The sequence below is a fragment of the Bacillus rossius genome, chromosome 14, assembly GCF_032445375.1.
Source record: "Bacillus rossius redtenbacheri isolate Brsri chromosome 14, Brsri_v3, whole genome shotgun sequence".
NCBI lineage: Eukaryota > Metazoa > Arthropoda > Insecta > Phasmatodea > Bacillidae > Bacillus > Bacillus rossius.
In genome coordinates this window covers 30041382-30060828 of record NC_086341.1, presented here as the reverse complement: position 1 = coordinate 30060828, position 19447 = coordinate 30041382, and the positions used below count along the sequence as shown (strand labels likewise).

The window sequence follows — 19447 nt, the reverse complement described above, 5'->3', positions numbered from 1 at the left end:
TACGTGAAATAATTACAGAGACACATATTTCTTATAGATACTTTCTTGTTTCCCAGTAATGTTTTTAATTCACAATTACACACTATCACTTATTACACTGCACAGGGCAGAGGTGGATCGGGGGTTGGCACAGCATAACGGTCTTTATGAGCAGGGGAGACCCTTGGTTCGACGTCAGTGGGACACGAAGGGGTGAAGCACCCACGACCCACAACGATGAGCTAGCCTGGTGCCCTCCAGGAACCCTCAAGCAACCAGTCCCCACTAGGCTCCATCAGGTTTCGTGCTCGAGACTGCAGGTGATGGTAATATATATAAGAAAAAAACAAAGAACATACTTTTGGAACATTTCAGAAAAATTCTGGCTTGATTTGAAGTAGATGACGAAGTTCACACTGTTGAAAAACAATCATATGACCGCGAAAATCGAAAGAAACTTTCGTCCCTGCTGAATAACCATCTTCTTCCAATGTAAAGAAGTTCGAACCCCAGAGAAGCCAAGACAGCAGATGGAGAGAAAGAAATAATTGAAGCAAAACAGCTACTCAGCAGTATATCCTGGCAACTGTAAAAAAAATAGTGCCTATTTATACCACTTAAACAGTTTTTCTAACTAGTGTTCTTGTAGAATTGACTAAATATAAACGTTTCTTTGGAAAATTAAGCAACTAATATCCCCCCCCCCCCTGCTTGATGAACCCGAAGATGTAACACATTTGTCAGTGGCTATACATGTGTGCCGTGCATATGAAGAAATGGAAGCAGGGACCCCACACTTGACGGAATTCCAAGAGATATTTTTAAACAGTGATATTTGCTTTTGGAAATTTTAGGCAGGAGCTTGTTGCTTAGTACCAACAAAAATCTAATCAGACAAATATTTTTTTATGCCTTGTGGTGCCAATAACTAAAATATATATTATGAAATTATCATGAAAAGCAAACAATCGTTTACATAATATGACATAGAATATTTTCCCGTAATTTTAATCGAATATTACAAAATCTAAATTTAATTTGACAAATGTTATTGGATTAATACATTAACTGTAGCGTTCATTATTTTACATATTCTAAAATTATTAAAATTTGATCGGGCCATGATTGTTTATGTTCTAAATAATTTGCTGAATCTTGTATTCTTATGGCTGTATAACTTTCCAAGACAAATAATGTAAATACGTGAAAACAATAATGAACGTGCCTAAAACTACATGTATCTATGACTGAATCTTTACTTGTTTAAAATTTTAAAATGGATAAGGTTAGAGAAACGCCAATTAATGATGATTCGAAGGACGAGAAATGGAATATTTATGTTGGTGTTGCTGTTTCTTTTTCTGTAGTATTTCTAACAGTGCGTAAGTATAACGAATCTTAAATATGTTCATAATATTAGGGTAGAAATGTGGACCATATTAATTTACTGAATATAACCATATGTTTTGTTAATACTTATTTACATCTTATAATAATTTATAGATTTTGTGAATAGTCAAAAATTACCAATATTTAATGTTGCAAATTCAACTTTACTTACGAGCCTTACTATTTTATAGTTTTATAATGTAGTTAACCAACAGTTCACATCAGTTAAAAGTAAATAGATAATTTAGCTTAACCAACCGTTCACATGAATTAAAATTTTGAATGTGTCTAACATAACCGAACCAACCATTCATGCTGTTATAGAGTTTTTCTTAAGTTACTTAAACAATTCTCATAATTTCATGCTATTTAATCTAATTGCAAGTCCAGATGCATTTTAAAATAAAATTAATAATTAATTGTGTTTGTGGTCCAAAGCTGTAACTTATTAGGAGCAATTCTTCTATTTAATATATCCAATTGTATTTTAACATAAAATATTAAAATTGGTAAATATGTTGTGTACGGATTATCGTCAAAAAATTTTTTAAAAATCTGAAATAACTTTCATTATATGCTCTTTTACATCCTCTTTTCATTACAGCCTGCGGAGATAAGAAATTCCAATTACTTTCGGAGATATCGCCGTTCTTATTTTGCAATACAAGACCTATGTAATCATTCGACCGAAGACATTTTATATTTTGCCGTGTGTGCGTGAATGCTTAAATAACAGAAATTTTCAATTAGGTAAGGTTAGTTACATTATAAATACTTCAAAATAAATGGAAAATAAAAATTATATCAACTAATTTTAATATTGTTGTATAGTTTTAAGTATTTATAATGTAACTGACCTGACCTAACAAAACGGGACAAAGGTAGATTAGGTCAGGTCAGCTACATTATAAATACTTTGAAACTGAACGGACATTAATAATAATAAAATTAATTTTAATGGTTGTTTAGTTTTAAAGTATTTATAATATAGCTGACCTGACCTAACAAACCAGGACAAAGGATAAACAATAGGAACTCATTATTTTCTTTTTACTTATTACTTGCGCAACAAATAAAACATTAAAATTTGAAACGTTAAAAACTCACCTAAGTTAGAGACGGGTACAATTCCTTTGCCATTAGTAGAAAATGATGTAGTCGTTCACCTACGTCTCGGGGAAAAAAAAATCATACTCGTAAACAAGCAACAATGTTTAATGCCGCATGAGTGCACAGGATGAAAATGAAAAAATTCAATATCTCCTAAAGTATTTGGTAATCCTTATCTCCGCGTAATGAAAAGAGGAAGTTAAAGAGCACAGAAAAAAGTATTTTCGGAATTTTAAATTTTTTATTAGCAAATATCGCCTAAATATGAAAATTAAAAAATTTGATATCTCCTAAAGTATTTGGAATTTCTTATCTCCACAGGCTGTAATGAAAATAGGACGTAAAAGAGCATATAATGAAAGTTATTTCAGGGCCATTCCATGCGAAACTGGACAAATCTTCAAAAAATTAAAAATTATTGTATAGCACTTTTTTTTTTGTTTAGGATACTTAAGTATTGTATTTAACATTTTTGGTACAGAAGTAACAATTGTTTGTTTTTAGGTTATTATATTAAAACGTTAGGCCTAAAGGAAACCATGTACACAGAGAAAATTTTTGTAGAGATATGTTAAGTTGGCATGCTTAAATCTTCCCTCCAAAAAGGTTGTTTGTAACATTCACTAGGTAGTTTTTACAGTGCTAACTTTGCAGTAAAGAAACATCAACATATCCATTTTGTAGGTAAGTTAATCTGTCATGAATTTGGTTATTTAGTAACTGTATACATATCTGTCACACCCGTAACAAAAAATTGATAAAAGTTGAAATGCTTGGTTAAATAAAGAACTGAACATGTTTTCATTATGTGAATAAAAGGTTATATATGACAATGTTTAATGTGACCATCCCTTAACTGGCTATATTTTTATTAACTAAGTAAAGATTAATATTAAAAAGTGTCACACCCGTAACACAAATATAAAATTTTATTTTCATTTAACGTATTAAAGCATGCTTTTAAGAGTAAATCATTTTGGAATGTGTCAGGACTACAGGTAACAATTAGTTTTGTTTTATTAGTAATGTATAGTAACTGTGAATTTTAAGTTTGCATGTATATTTATTATTACTTTTTACAGATGAAGGTACAGGACAACGAAGAACATGTATGTAAGTGGAGAGAGAGATTGAAAGCTAATCCAGATAAATGGAAGGAGCACCTAAGTAAAGAACAAGAGCGAGATAAGACGAAAGAAAAATATGGATATCTTGTGTAGGCCTAATAACAAAAGACAATTGAAATTAAAACGTTTGAAGGATTCTGAACGCCAGAGTAAGCACAGGAAGGAGTTGAAAAAGAAAAAAGATACAATTTATTTAATTAATGTTTCTTCTTAGATGATTTTGGGCTCATTGGGGAGTGGCATTTTTTTTGCCACTCCTCATGGCAAAGGGGCAGTGGATGGTGTAGGAAGAATGGTCTAATATAAAGTGTGGAATGAGGTGAAGTCCCGCTGTAGGATGGTTTATTAATGCGAAAGAGTTTTTCGATTGTGCTTCGGAAATCATTTCAGGAATAAAATGCATTTTTGTAAACATGGAAGAAATTCACAAATTCAAAAGGATGCTAATGGACCGGTGGAACAATGCACAGGCTGTACCTGGACTTCAGTCAAAACATTGTTTTAAACCATTGAACAACAAGTTCTGTCTCTTAGTGAGCCGCACATCTTTCTCCACGTTAGAGAAATGCAGCACGACGAAGGAAAAAGTATCGTACAATGACATAACAGAAACGGAATCAAGTGATTTCAGTGACGATGAACCCATCCTTTCAGTTTCAACAAATCATCTCAAACCAGGACAATGTGTTTTAGTAGAATATAAGGGAAAGAAGAGAACATACAAATTTGTAGGGATGTGCCAAAGTAAGCCTGATGGTGAGGAAGTTGAGGTACTGTTTTTAAAACTTCATGATAAAGACAATAAAAGAATATTCAAAATTAATGAAAAAGACAAGTGTTTTGTTTTTATCAAACAAATTTTGAAGTATCTTCCAGAACCAGTAATGAAGGTAGTCGGTAACAGAGTGTAAGTTACTATGAATTTCAAAAGGATATTGACGTCATTGAACCGTAACATGTTTGTAAAGATGCAAATCTAGAGTGAAATTTAAAAAAATTGTTTAAGACTTAGCCTATACTAGTGTGAGATAATGTAGTTTCTTAAAATCCTGTATAAAGTTAGAGTTTGACTTTTTCTTGTACACATTTTACACCATACTAAAATAGGCTAGAAGTGTTTTGCATTAAAAATTGTTGTAAATTTTTTACATAGTATTATGTACAATGCTTAATATAAGAAGTTGGTATGACATAAGTGATTTAGTGTAATTCAAATCCGTCTACAAAAGTGACAGCCATGTTGATGTACAGTCTCACACCCGTAACAGATGATGTCACACCCGTAACATATCATGTCACACCCATAACGACACAATATAATTTATTGTAAAAAGAAAGGAACATCTTCATACAAATTGGCACAGGAATAATTATCTACGTTCCTTTTATTGGCCACATATGGTTACATTTGGCAAAAGTCCTTTCAGATTTCACAGAGAATTCAACATAAACATGTAATTTTGTACTGTGGTGTCCAAAATATGTCACACCCATAACATAAATACAGATGCTTGTAAAAAAAATTGTATAAATTTTTTTTAACAAATGAAAATGCAGTGTTTTTTCATATATGCCTGGAACACATTTAGTTATATATAATACATACAAATATTGTTTTTGCTTGAAAAATATCATTCAAATGTCACACCCGTGTGCATGGAATGGCCCTTCAGATTTTTAAAAAAAAATTTTGACGATAATCCGTACACTACATATTTACCTTAAAATTAAGTAAGCAGTTAAATGTGGTTGTGATACAAACTTATACCATAACCAAAATATGTGTGATTTTGAAAATATGATTTATAAAAGTTGATATATTTAAATTGAATATGCACTAAGGAACAATTAGAGTATAATCAAATATTTTTTTATACAAATTTTAAGAAGAATTTGTGAGCCTTCAGAATTACTAAAAATATTTGTAAAAATTGTGTGTTTTACTATTAACTTAAGCTTCCATAGTTGAATCACCACTGCTAGTACTTCCGTACTAAATTAAGTTATTTTTATTAATTATTAGTATTTCAATACATTTACCGGTAAAATTCTTGTTTCACAGTTTTTCCGTTAATAAATTAAATTTGTAAAATACATTTTTCAAACACTTAGGACGTTCCTTTATTTACCCTGTAAACAGAGTTTCATAATTCCTAATTGTTTCTGAGAAATTGACCATTTGTAGGTTACATTATATACCCTATGTAGTGAAGCGGCCATCGCCATGTTGTGCTTAAATTGTGTTGCCGATCCTTTGGTTTTCATATATACGAACGTGTATATATTATATTTTGATATTGTATCATAATGTAACTCAAAGAATAACTTTTAAAAAAAATTGTGTGTTTCCCTGTTGTGAATTGAAACCTAAGCGTCAACCCTTAACAGGGATTTGTTTTAGCAGTATGGAGGCGCAAAGCGCCGACTTGTTACGTGCAATAGCATGTAACCTGTCTTATAAAAGGAATTATTAAGTTTGATACATGCAATGACAGTTCCGTTTATACGCCTGGTTATGTGATGTCAAAAGTAGACAACTTTAAGGGCACACATACAATGTGCAAAGCTTCAGAAAAAACTACGTGATTCTAAAACTGCTGGTGTCTGTTAACGAAAAGCATTTAAGAATATACTGAGTGGAGGAGTAGTTCTGTTTCTGTATCTTTTTTATCAAACTGTATTTTTCGGAGAGAGAAAATGTATAAAACACCAGTTTTCAGAGTTATGTTTGTACATAAAAGTTCCAGTACAAAGTCTTGATACCACTCAAGGGACTTTCATTACACATTTATCTTAATTTTTACACCATGTAATATTATGGTTGCCACTCAAATTTCGTAGAAGCCATATGCATGAAGAGAAGACTGCACACCAGTAGCCTTGCACCTTGCACCAGCTAGCATTGCACTTTTCATCCTTCCCCACTTACACAAATACACTTCTGACTTGGCATGGTTCTTAATTAATTTAAAGACATTATAATATTAAAATTTTGGTTACATGCTCTGTAGTATATTTTGTTTAAATGTCTTAGGTATAAAATTTTTATAACTTTAATTTTTTTTAATATATGGATAGGTATAACCATACAGTGCCAGAGTGTAGTGTGTGACTAATGTTCATGGTGTGTTTTAGTCATTCTCTGGCTGTGGAAGAAACATAGGCCGACCAGGAATGGAGTACTTCTGCTTGGCTTGTGCGACAGTGGGAAGACTTTGTTGTTTGCACGGTTGCTTCACGATAAATTCGTTGCCACGTACACCTCCGTGAGAGAGAACTCTGGTGAAGCTACTTGGAACAATGTATGTAGCTACTATAATTGAAGGTTACTTATCAACTTCTTGTTGACTCAGGGTGTCTACAGGTCACAAAAGTCTCTAAAAAGTCCCTAAATAAATGGTTACGGTGCTAGAAATCATGGAACTTTAATTTCCAGCAGCATTTTGTTATTTGAAGATCCTTACTTCAGTTATTTGTCCCACATTAAATATACCTACTAAATAGTTATAGACTGTCCATATCTCTGCAAAGGTATTAGCTTTACAACTCGATATTAGAAAATTTTATTTTAAGGTCTGTAAAAGTTCCAAAATTGGTTTACCAACTCTGTGTTGGGTCATTCCATTGTTGCGGACGGGACAGTTAGACCTTAAAAATAATGTTGTACACTGTCTCAAATATATTATTTAACTATTTTATCAATATCTGCAGTTAGTCACCCTTAATACGTATTATACAACTTCCAATTGTTTATGTACGAGATAATTATTAATTTTGATCCTTGAATTATACATCTTTTTGGTATTGTTACGGACGGGACACAGTTTGGACAGAACGGAAAGGGTGAGTTTTTCACTTAATATTTTCTGTGAATTATGAAGTGATTTACATCCAGTTATTACAATACATGGTATAGTAGTTAGTTCAAACATGCATAACCTCCTGAAATCAGAACTTAGTTTTAATAACCATCAATAAAATGTTTTTGAGAAAGTGACACGTTACGCACGGGACGTTACAGATGGGACAAAAGTCTGAATGACAATAACACTCTTAATTTAGTATTTGGCTTAAATAATTTTCTTGATGAACAGAACATAATTACATTTAATAATATCAGCATATATGATGCTATTAATTGTCTATTTTAAAGTTATTTTTGGCCTCTGAATCAACTAGGAATACTTAATATTTTTTGAAAATCATTAAGTGTTTTTTATCCAATTAATTTACTATTTCAGGGTGGCCACTCACCGGGAAAACCGGGAAAACCGGGATTTATCAGGGAAATCACGTTGATCGGGAACTATCAGGGAAATGTCAGGGAATTTTTTTTAAAACCGGGAATTTTTTGTGTCATGTATATTTCCGCAGAGCTGCCAACCATTACGGATTTTCCGTAATTATTACGGATTCAACACGGAATTACGGAACATCGCTGGATTATTACGGAAACGAGGCTTTGTGCTGCATGGTAACGGAAAAAAAATTCCGTTTCTGATGTGCGTGTTTCGTGAACGTAGTTCGAATACATCACGTGATTGCGCAGATAACGGAACTAATAAATGTGCGCATGTACTGTCGAAATAAGTAGATTAATTCTTGTGTTTTGTAATATAAATTGTATGGTATTACGTCCTTTGTACGATACAACTAGTACATATTCTCGGACTTATCGTTTGTTAGCTACTTTTATCACGATAATTTTTGTACGGTACTTTGGCTAACCTGTGTTGTTTTATTTACTTTCTTGAAAGCCATTTTTTTTCATCAATGTGTTTTTGTCGTGTCTACAGACGTGAAACCTTTTTATGTTGTTCGATAGTGTTGTGTTCTTCAGTACCGGTTGTAGAAATGAAGCGTGTGACAGAACAATGTGTATCTGGGGCAAAAAAAGAGAACGTTATTCTTCAGAACTTTTGACCAAACTATTCAAAAGAATGGCCATGCTTGTCATTTTAAAATGTTTCGGAACGCCACGCGTTTTGTAATGTATGCACGTGTGACTTTTCGATTGCACATGGTGGAAGGGATGACTGTAGACGGCATATTGAATCAAAGAAACATGCAGAACATTTTAAAGCCGTGACGAGCAATAAATCTATATCGTCGTTTTTCGCTACATCTGAAGAAACGAAAGTAACAAACGCAGAGTTATTGTTTACAAGTTTTCTGGTAGAACACAATTTACCGATAGCAGTAGCCGATCATTCCGGTAATTTGTATAGATTTATGTTTCCGGACTGAAAAATTGCACAGAAATACAGCTCTGCGAGAACAAAAACATCTGCCTTAGTGGAGTATATGGCTGGTGAAACTAAAAGTGAAATTGTTGAATCTTTAGTAAGTGGACCATTTGCTTTAGCTATCGATGGGAGTACTGATTGTAATGAAGTGAAGATTTATCAATTAGTTGTTTCATTTTTAAATCAAACACAAGGTAAAATTTGCACTGTACTGTTATCACTTGTTGAGAGTACAGACAACACATGATATGGTATTTTCTCTGTGCTGGATAAGGTATTTGAACGTTTTGGAATTTCTTGGAAAAATTGTGTAGCGTTTGCATGTGACAATGCCAATACTATGATTGGCACAAACAAAGATGTGGTGGCATTTGTTAAAGAAAAACATCCCACTATTGTTGTGCAAGGCTGCTCATGTCACCTCATTTATCTAGCTGCTAAAAAAGCCAGTGCACAGCTAACAATTAGCATTGAGACATTTTTGGTTAATATTTTCTATTACTTGGAAAAAAGTTCAAAATGCCAGAATCATCTGAAAGTGTATCAAGAGGTATGTGAGGCAAAGTCACACAAAATCTTGAAATATGTTAGCACACGTTGGCTCTCTCTCCTAGATTCAGATGACAGAGTGCTGGAACAATGGGAGGCACTAAAGCTATTATTTTTTTGTAGTGATCCTGAAAAGTCTTCAACTTCACAGTATGAAAATGTAAAATCTCTAATGCAGGATCCACTTACGAAACTTTACTGTTATTTTCTTAGCAGTTCACTTCCTGTTTTCAACCAAGTAAATTTATTTCTCCAACAGGATGCTCCTGTGATACATGTATTGCGGAGAAAACATTTTGGTTTATTGACAATTTGCTTGTTTGCTTTATCATTATCATCATTATCATTTATCATTATCATAAATGAAAACTGTAGTGTGCATTTGAAATTGCTGCAATTTGTAACAAGATATGCTAGTGTGTAATTAATTAATTTTTATTTGTTATTTGTGAAGAGCCATAGAACAAAACAGACTGCAGGTCATTGAAAGGGATGCTAAAATGTAAAGTGACATTTAAAATGTATTATGTTATTTAACGAACTTCCGTATGTATATAATGAAGAAAATACAGCAGGGTGCTAAAATGTGAGTAATCTCTTTCTATAATATTATATTTCATCAAAAGTATTTTTTTTTTTGTAATTGTAAATATCAGGGAAATTTTGAATTTTTAATCAGGGAAATCAGGGAAAAATCAGGGAATGTTTTTGGTGACTGTGAGTGGCCACCATGTATTTAGTACCTAGATAACGAGATGTTAAAAGTATACTATATACTGACTTAAAATATTAAGTTTTAAGCAACAGTTAAAATATGAGTCACATGTTACGGACGGGACATGACCTGGGACAAAATATAATTTACAATACCACCTTACTGAACATAACAATTTGGTTTAAAAGTTACTCCTTAATGAACACAACAGCAAAAATTCTAACATTATCAGTCATTTCAGTATCGTAAATATTTTTTAAGTTCAGAAAAGCAGATTCTACATAATCGCAGGAATTATCTTTTCAAATTTGTAAAAAATCCTATCTCCAAGCTGTTTTAACTCAGGTTCTGGAAATAAACCTATCACTTCTGAAAAGTTCACAACATATTTCTTCCTCGTATCAGTTTTAAAAAGAATGTCCTGGCATCCATCGCGTACAACCTGCTCCATGTAGAAAATCTCAATGCTGCCATCATCTACTCCTCCCTGGCTCACCACTACATATTTATGTTTACTCTGCCCTACTTGCTCAATGAGTAGGGACTGCCCTCCTTGAACATTGTTCTTGGTAAGCTTCTGCACAACACACTCTTCATCTGTCTCAGAATCAGTGTACACTTTACGGTGATATGGAATTCTGTTCCTTGGCTTCAACTCTCAAAGTAAAGATTTTTGCACATTACATGCTTCTAAATTTGTTAATATTATTATAGAAATTCTCATGTGAATGTTGGTTATTTGCACATGTTTAGGTAAATTCGCAATAATTTACAAAAAAACAACAAAATTATTATATATTATAATAAATCTTAAAAATGTTACGGACAGGACAAATCTTTACAAAGTGATTTATTAGTCCAGAAAATTAATAATCAACATTGAGTTTCTGATAACATCTAGTTGTAGTATCTAGTCGTGTATGATAAACAATGACTTGATTAATATTTTATGTGTATAATAAACTTTCTTACTTTTTGTTACGGACGGGACACCATCAAATAGGTCTTCAAAAAACACTAGCTGAATCCTCTGAAAAATGACTTTAAACCACAAAAACTATACAGATGGAAGCCAAATGAACTGGTCTTTTCCCTCCAAAACACAGGTGTTAAAGAAAAACATCTATAGCCAATGTTAAAGGAGTGCTAACTTGACTTGTTTATATCATAATACATGGTAATTATTAGGTACCCATTTTAAAATGAAAAGTTATGTATGAAAAATTAAAAATAATCAGAAAAATGTATACATTTCTGGTTAATTAAGGATATGTTGGGTAGTTATAGTCTTATAAAAACATTTTATGTTATGTTTTAGTTGTACACAATTTGGTCCTTTTGGCATGGAATGGCCGTGTTGTATAAAGTTTTATTTTTATGAAAGTCTTGCCTTAGACACTATCCAATAGCTTAGTGCCAATTTTACTGCCGGTCTCCTTGGAGTTTTAGTAATGAGAATGATACCTAATAAAAAACACTAACAGCTAAAACTGATGTTTCAATATCTACAATAGTTAGTTCAACTGTATTTCCAAGTATTTTAATTTCATAATGTGCTATAATTTAGCATACATTTACCTGTTCAAAAATAATCTCTTAATTTATTTTAGTTCATAGCCTAACATTTTACTTTTATGAGCAACCTCTCTCATCCATTGAAAATCCTTTATTTTTGATAGGTTCATATCAATCCACCTCTATAATTCTCCTCAACACTTTTATCAAAATGTAAATAACAAATAATGTTTGAAAAATTCTTGTATTGATGCAATTATAAACCAGTACTGAATGGAATTTCATGTACCTATGTCTACAACTGTAACTTTTCTAATGGTTTGTGTCCCACCTCATAAAAATAGAATGTGTCTGTAAAGTCATGGTGCACTTTTGACCGGTTACAGGAAAGCAACGAAAAATGTAGATAGAAATGCTTTCCTGTGACCGGTCGATCGAAAGTGCACCATGATTTTACTAACACTGTATGAGCGTTCATTTATTGTCTTTAGACCATCATAGTAATCGGCAGCAAAGGCTGTGGTGTTACTCAATAAATTGAAAATGCCAGGTCTTGACTACTTTCTTTTAATTATTCTTGCAATGAGAAAGATTGATTTAACCCTTTCCTGCCTGGCGGTACTTGTGAGTCCCACAATGTTTGAAGCCCCATAGAAATAGTGTGTGCATGTTTGAAACCACATGCTGCCTGTCGGGACCTCTGGGTCCCTGTATAGCTCCGCTCTGCCAGTTGTCGAAGAAGTTCGATTGACAGCCAAGAGGTTGCAGCACTAAAACGGCAGCACTGCACCAGTCTGGAGCGCCCTTTTTTTTGTTTGTTGAGCTGGACATATGATAAATGCCTGTCAGGACTTAAAAGTCCCATCATTAAAAAATATATTAAATATAAATAAAAAAAATTGGAAAAAATTATGGCCTCCTTTTATGCCTACTTAAATATAAAAATGAAATAAAAATTACAAAATTCAATTTTTTTACATTTCTAGGCAGGAAAGGGTTAAATGGTTATTTGGGATATACGCCATCACTAGCAATGGTGTATGTCTAAACTAGTGATTTAAAGTAATCACACTTGCTGTATGTTATACACGCAGAGGAAATGTCTGACACTCGTGCTGTTTCCTAATAGTAATGTTCCCTAATGTGTCATTTCCTGAAGCAACCTTAACTGAAAGTTTCATTTAATTTCAAAGTCTTCATTCAGCGAGAAACTAGCCATGGAAAGATATTAAAATTATTTTTGTGCTAACAAAACCTGGTGTTTTAACAGAGAAATTCTTCTTGAGCAGTGCATTTTAAAAAAATGTTCTCACTCACTCATAGGGCAAATTGCAATTTTAATGCATTCTAGTTAGCTAAATTGTGGTTTCTACACAAACGCACTTCAAACATTTGCTCTTGCAGCCACACCAAATTTCTTGGCACACAATCATCACCGAAGTGTAGCAGCAGTTCCTCGAAGAACACATTCATATACGCACTTAATGCCATTATGCCAAATATTAACCTCACTGCACTACTTGCTCTTTGTGGCTGCCCAGTTTTTACATAGCTTTTAACAACATTAAATATTACTTAATAAATATAATTAAACCAAACTTAAAACTGCTTTCAAAACTTAAAGATTATAAAAGTTACTTAAAAAATACTCCAGTTGTTTTTTACCATAAAAATTATTGTAATAGCCTACCAACCTACTACATTAAAAAATATTTTTGCTATCACAAAATATCTTAACCAAAATTGATACTCCTTGAGGTCAGTAAATTGTTTTGAGTTCAGTACGCGCTGCTTAGGGAAAGGTTACAAAATATACAGGAGGCGTAAATAGCAGTTGCCTGCCTTGTCATTTGATGAAAGGCTGCATCTGTTATTCTTTGGAGTTCCTTATAAGCTTAAGAGTCCTTTAAGGAGTTATTTGGAAACAGAGTGAGATTGGTATTTGAAAACACTTGTTTTGTTACAGTTTAATTATGTACTGCCCTGCAGGCAGTAGGATAGTACTAACTATCTCCTATGTTACTTGAATAAAGTAATTATCATTTGTCCATTGGTGTCAAATAAGTGAGCAAATGAATAGTATTTCCTGTTTGTATATTTAATGAAACTTGAAATAGCTAAAGTAGCACAACTACAATTTGAAAGCTTTATATATAATTTTTCCTGTAACAAATTTCATTCATTGCATTTGCCAACAACTACTTAGTGTATGATTTTGTTCATGTACAAACATTCTTAGAAAAATATAAAGAACAAGCTATGTAAAAAAAATTAGCTTCATTATGGCCACAATCCAAAAGAGTGCTGGTCATCACTATTTAATCCCGGTATATTTAGTTATTAACTCTTATTTATAATATAATTTATCTTTGATAGAGAGAAAAGTGTTGCAGATTTTTATCAAGTTGTATTATAAATGGCTAGTCTCAAATGCCATGTAACTTGAATGTCGTGTCACGGTTTACTCTGCCCTGCAGCGATTGGTGAAAGTGGTTGACATCCCGGGCCACGAGCGTTTGCGAGGGAAGTTCTTCGACCAGTACAAGAGCATGGCCAAGGCGCTAGTATTTGTCGTGGACTCGGTCACCATCCAGAAGGAAGTGCGAGACGTGGCAGAGTGAGTTACAGTCATAGGTCGAGACGTTGGTTCCTCTGATGTAGGTGTATCATTCCAAACTGTTTAGGCCCAGTCTGCAATGACGCGGGAACAGATACAAATCTCACGAAACAGAGTTTCTACAATGGCACTCGCATGGTGACGGGCTCGTACGGATTAGCTCGGCAATGCTGAGCTCTTCTGTTTACGTTGCTCTGTGTGACCAATAGAAGCAGAGTACTTGGCTGCAATGATAGCCATGTTTATTGTTTTTCAAAATAAATTAAAAATTGTTTCAAGGACAAGAATATCAAGTGTTATGTTATTACTTTGTGGTTTGTTTTTATTATATATGTAAATTTTACCTGCTTTATAATATCAAAGCCTATTATTTATGCAACCAATTATCATTGGTTACCATTTGTTATGTTGCCATGCATTGTGGAAGCAGCAGACACACGAGTGAAATGTTCCGGAAGATCCGTCTCCTTGCAGCTGTAGAACAGGCCTTAGTTGGCTAATGATATTTTACCGTTGAGTGATGACGTTTTTAACTCTCCCTAAAACTAAAAATTTAAGAAAGTTATTTCATTTATAAATAAATAAATTTAGACTATTTTTGTATGGATTTGATAATATCACTCTATCAATTTGAAACAATGGCATAATTCATATATTGTCCTTCTGTGAATACAGAATTTCAGTTTTCTAACTTTCTTATTAAAATGATTTTGAATTACCTTGCATCTGTCCACAATATTTTTTCTGCTTTTACTTAAGTGTATTGTTGACGAGGGCCTTGAAGATGGATATGCACTATACAAGGGAAATCAGGGAAGAAATTGGCCATATTCTAGTATCAGGAACCCTCCCAGGATCTACCTTAAGTGATTTAGAGAAAATCAAGAAAAACCAAAATTTGGATATTTGGACCACGATAAGAACTTGAGCCTTTCCGATGCAGGTCTGGAATTTTGATGTTTCTCTGTACCTAATTAGCATTTATAACTTCATTAAACACACTTGATTACAATCTTACATTGACTCATTTGTCCTCTAGGTAGCATTAGCATGTCCATCCAACCCATGCACTCTGCAGCCAACTCATATCTGTTTAGTCTTCTCTAGAACTTTGATTTCTTACTAGCTCCATTATCTAGACGGGCCTAGGAACCTATTCTTTCTATCACCCAGTATTAACCTGTACTCAGAACCAGAATGATACAGCCATATAGAAACAACTTGTATTGTTACGTGTTACCATACATTTGTTGGATTGATAGTTTAATACATAAAGACATTTTCACTGTAGATCATTCCTCACCATCATTACCTTGCCAAATGTCATGGTAATATTTATGGTAATTGTGTTCTTGGAAAAGAGAAACATTAAGTCATCTAGGTATGGAAAAAAGTTTGAAAACCTCTGAATAATGCAATTTTTTTCAAGCAATGTTTGTATATACATAATGAGTTTAATAATACATACTATGTGTTAATAATAACATACACATATTTATTCATTGATCTCTATATTTACACATATTCCTGGTGCATATTTTAATGATGCTATTTTGTCCATTGTTTTTCACTGTATCTTAATTGTAGTTTTATGCTGTCACTGTAAATATAATTTAGCCATGTGCTATTTTCCAAACAGTCTTTAAAACTTTTAATCTGTCTAAGGTTCGCCACACGTGTTTGAATATTTCTTGCAATTGGGAATGTTTTTTTTTGATGTCTTTCCTAATGACAATGTATGTCATAAGAAACCTCAATAATGAGCAAAAAAGGTGAATATGTAAACACACAGAAAACAAGCTAAAACCAGACCATGCCGTTTGTTGCTGTGTTGTCAGTTTTTTTTTTTGTCTTACCGGTATTTACTGTTCTTGTTGCAACTGTCTCGTCATTTCCAACTTTATCCAACTGTGTTGAAATATTTTTCTGACTAGTTCCTTCCAATGAAGTTTATGTGCTACTATGTTTTTAAGTTATGACATGGTTGATTTTGGCTTCATTTTTGTGTGAAAAATTTAAATAAAAAATTTAATTATTCATGATATGTTTGGGCCTATCCAAAATTTCAGCACACAATTATTTTGTAGGTTGTTATTTATTTACTTTACACGTATACACAGTGAGGAAAGATATATCCCCTCCCCCTCCTTCCCCTAAGTTCTAAAAATATTTGCAAAATATCAGTGAAGACTGTAAGTATGTTAGTATGTGAGAAGTCTATGTCGCCTACTCTTACTTCTGTGGACCCATATGTCAGTATGTTAGTGTCAATAGTGATTAGTAATGTAAAGTTTTTTAAATAAAAGTGTAGAAATTTTAAAATTTTTATACTTGTTTTGGATTTTCCTTTCTCCCTCAAAAAAAAATCATGTATTTGCCATTGTCTATACATACATATGGACTTATTATGTATCGTGCTCTAGAAGGATTTTAAATAATATCAATATGCAGTAGTTAATGATCTGAAACCAAAATTTATATATTAAGTATGATTTTGAAGAATGAAATCAGTTTTAGCAGTAAACTATGGAGGATACCTCTTGTATGCTCAAAACTGAGAATAGTTGAGTAATTGATAACTTGTAGCATTGTATTGAGATTTCAAAATTTTATGTACTAAGAAACTTATTAGTAACTTTATTACTTAATTCCTTGTTTTAGACAAGTTATAGTCAACTCTATTCATTTTTCTTAACATTTCCTTTTTTAATTGTGATTGTCCAGGGAAAATACAGTGAATTGAACATAAAAATTAGAAAATTATTCAAATCAGTAACTATACTCGTTTAATTTTAGCAACTGGTGAGTCAAATAATTCTTGGCTTCAGAAGGGTAAAATAAAAATTGTTATCTTATTCTTGGTGCACCAAACTACAGAAATTGTTTTAGTACGTTATTTTACTCAATGTAGGTACTCTTATTAACATAATGGCAGATAGTGGAAATAAACTTGACTACAAATGGCTGTGACATTGCGGGACCAATATTGTTTAATATGCTTGATTGTGAATGTCATATAAATCCTAATAAAAACTTATAATTTTGATAAGTATTCAGTTCTACATACATGTACATTGATTGATTATTTTGACATCTGTATGTTTCGGTTAATTGATTTTTTTTTTTTTTAATCTGTCTGTTTCAGGTTCTTGTACATAATTCTGGCTGATCCTGCGATTTCGTCGGCACGTCCCTCAGTTTTAATCTTGTGCAATAAGCAAGATGTAACAATGGCCAAAGGCAGTGGAGTTGTAAAGAGTCTGCTAGAAAAAGAAATGTAGGTATTGCTGTTCGTTACTTTTTCAATTCAATGTATTTTTTTTCCTGGTTTCCAGATTCTCTTCATCTACAGAAATACTGAAATCAGGTAAAGTGTCTTTAAAAACTAGAAAACTTATGGAAAATACACTATCGCTAGCATCAGCAAAATTTCAATAATAAAATGAAATATCTTAATGTATTTTAGTTAGGGATAGGTCGTTTCCACATTTCTTTGTTTCTGATTTCCACAATTTCCTTCGATTCCAGGTTCAGTTACAATTCTAATTCCCAATTTTATGACTCCATGATTTTGTGTTCTTGTGCAATTCCTCTCTCCTGCCATGCTCCTTTAAAAGTCCTGTTTATTATGTTTCACTGGTTTTTGTCTGTGAATGATTACTTAACATTAAAACACTAACTGATCAGGATATATTTTCTGTTCATTGTAATTCAAATTTACAGTAGATTTAATACTGCAAGCTATCAGGGTCATGGCAAGTGAACCACATCAACATGAACATAATTTGTACAAAGATTTGTTCACACACGGGCTGCAACATGTTATGCACAAACAATAAATCTTAGGCATTTAATTTAATGACTTTATATACATATAAAACCAATTATAAACTAACTTCTATTAAGAAAAAAAATTTTATGTAAAAGTATCAAAATTATAACAAGAAATTAACTCTAATTATGTTAGATTTGAAATGCGTAGAACACTCAACGATAAATATCTCGCTCCATTTATTTTTATATGCCTCCCATCAAACTTTGTATGACAAATACAACACCGCGTAACGGGAGATACATGGTTATATACTTTATGATCAGTCGGCTGGCTGACTTGCCCGCCCGGGCGTGACCTTCAACTCACGTCACGTACCTTTCCAAACCATCCTTTACTGACAGTGAAACCGATATTACTGTCTGGATAATTACATATTAATTTTTCAAAAATTAAAGTGTATATTCGCGGGTCACTACCTGGTTCACACCAATCCTGTCAAGCCAATGATTATTTTTTTCATTGCAACATTCATTTATCAATCTTTTCCATGTGAATCATCTGTTCATTTCTGTTCCAGTAACTAATGTCAATTATGTTCCAGCTAGTACAACCAACAGCATCAGATGTTTGATAAGAGTCCTTATTTCGTACGATTGTGCGCACAGTTGACTTGCTTAAAACTAAAGTGTGACCATCATAAGTGTGGCCTTCATGATAATATGCACACCATAATACTTATACTTTTGTCTCAAATACTTGAACACGATGCTCTCACTTGGAAGCCATGATTCCAACTGCAGGTGATTACGCACGTACATTTACCGGCAGATGTATCGGCAGACGTTGCTTTTGTTTGTGTGAATTCCCTGCTGCTGGCTAGACCGAGTTCACGGCCCGGTCTGTTGCCAGGTGACAGTACGGTACGGCAGCATACGTGCGGATGTAAAAACATTTGGTCCTCTGCACTCCATAGCTGCAACTTGCCATAGCTGATATTTGTACAACAGCTGATAGTGTAGTCAGACCTACGTACGCATCTCTTCCCTCCTTGTATGGCTAACTGCATGCCACAGCACATCTGTTGTTTACAGAAGTTGAAACAGACTTTGTGGCGTCATGTGCCCAATTTTTTTTCTTTTTTCTTTATGCTGCGGAGATTTTGCGCTAAATGAATTGTACAGACGTGCTATCCAAGACTGGGGCAGTTAAATTAACATCTGCTAAATGAATTCGCGCAATCTGAAGATGTGCTTAGTGAGGGATTGGTGTATCAGCAAATATACATCGTTTGTTAAAAATGTTCAAATGTCATAATGTAAAACTTAGTTACTAATAACAGTTGCATTATAAAAAAATTCCAATACATCTAATATACATTTTGGTAATAACTCCATACTAAATCATTTACATTCATCAAATTTAATA

General features: G+C 33.0%; 1 protein-coding gene across 3 annotated transcripts in view; it reads left to right on the top strand.

Annotated features, from left to right (window-relative positions):
• The first annotated feature begins 1185 nt into the window (after positions 1-1185).
• The window catches only part of LOC134538756 (signal recognition particle receptor subunit beta), a 33611-nt gene continuing 15349 nt past the window's right edge, over positions 1186-19447 (top strand). The window contains exons 1-4 of one of the 3 annotated variants that reach the window (XM_063380234.1): positions 1186-1361; positions 6741-6907; positions 14108-14247; positions 17393-17524. In XM_063380234.1, coding sequence (XP_063236304.1) covers positions 1256-1361; positions 6741-6907; positions 14108-14247; positions 17393-17524 — 545 coding nt within the window. In that variant the 5' untranslated portion in view covers positions 1186-1255. Of the gene's footprint in view, positions 1362-6740; positions 6908-7766; positions 8949-14107; positions 14248-17392; positions 17525-19447 lie in introns of those variants that run through there. The other 2 variants (XM_063380235.1, XM_063380236.1) reach the window with 2 other exon arrangements.